Raw genomic sequence first — 620 nt, forward strand, 5'->3', positions numbered from 1 at the left:
GTGAGTTATTATTATTATTATTATTATTATTATTATTATTATTATTATTATTATTATTATTATTATTATTTAATTTGACTTTCGCGGTGGATTATTACTTGATCTGATTTAAACTATTACTTGGAAGCAGTGCCATTGAGTTTAATTTTGTATTGAAATTTCCTCTGAAGTGATTTTTTTTGAAGTTAAAAGTAAAAACCAAGTTTCGTTAATTTTCAATATTAACTCAGCAAGTGTATCATTTCTGTTTAAGTATTTTTTTCTTTTTTTGTTGTTCTCATTTTCTTGTGTGGTATTCTCAAGTTTTAACTTTCATGATATTTATTCACTAAATCGAGGGTTTTCTCGGTTATGCATTATGAGCCTTTCATTGGGTACTGATCGATCATCAAATATGTGTTGAAATTGAGCAGAGGACAATTTGAAGCGTGAGTCTGGTAGCAAGGTGCAGCATGCTAATATCAATGCATCAAAGGTATGAGATATTGACTATTGAGTGTAACTTTCTGGTTTAGATTTTTGTGTGATTGTCTTCTTGACATTTTATGCCTCAAAGATTCCCCCTTGGATGAAAAATAAAAGTTTAAATCATAGAGATAGGCAAAGAGGGGGGGGGTTGC

At 29.8% G+C, this 620-nt stretch overlaps 1 protein-coding gene across 1 annotated transcript in view; it reads left to right on the forward strand.

The window, feature by feature from the left end:
- Positions 1 to 620, forward strand: part of LOC107466009 (T-complex protein 1 subunit gamma) — a gene marked incomplete in the record, with an annotated part of 5,465 nt that overhangs the window by 289 nt on the left and 4,556 nt on the right. Inside the window, 1 exon segment of the mRNA XM_021130291.2 lies at positions 414 to 475. Within this exon segment, the coding sequence (XP_020985950.1) occupies positions 414 to 475 (62 nt within the window).

This window comes from Arachis duranensis, chromosome 9, assembly GCF_000817695.3.
Source record: "Arachis duranensis cultivar V14167 chromosome 9, aradu.V14167.gnm2.J7QH, whole genome shotgun sequence".
NCBI lineage: Eukaryota > Viridiplantae > Streptophyta > Magnoliopsida > Fabales > Fabaceae > Arachis > Arachis duranensis.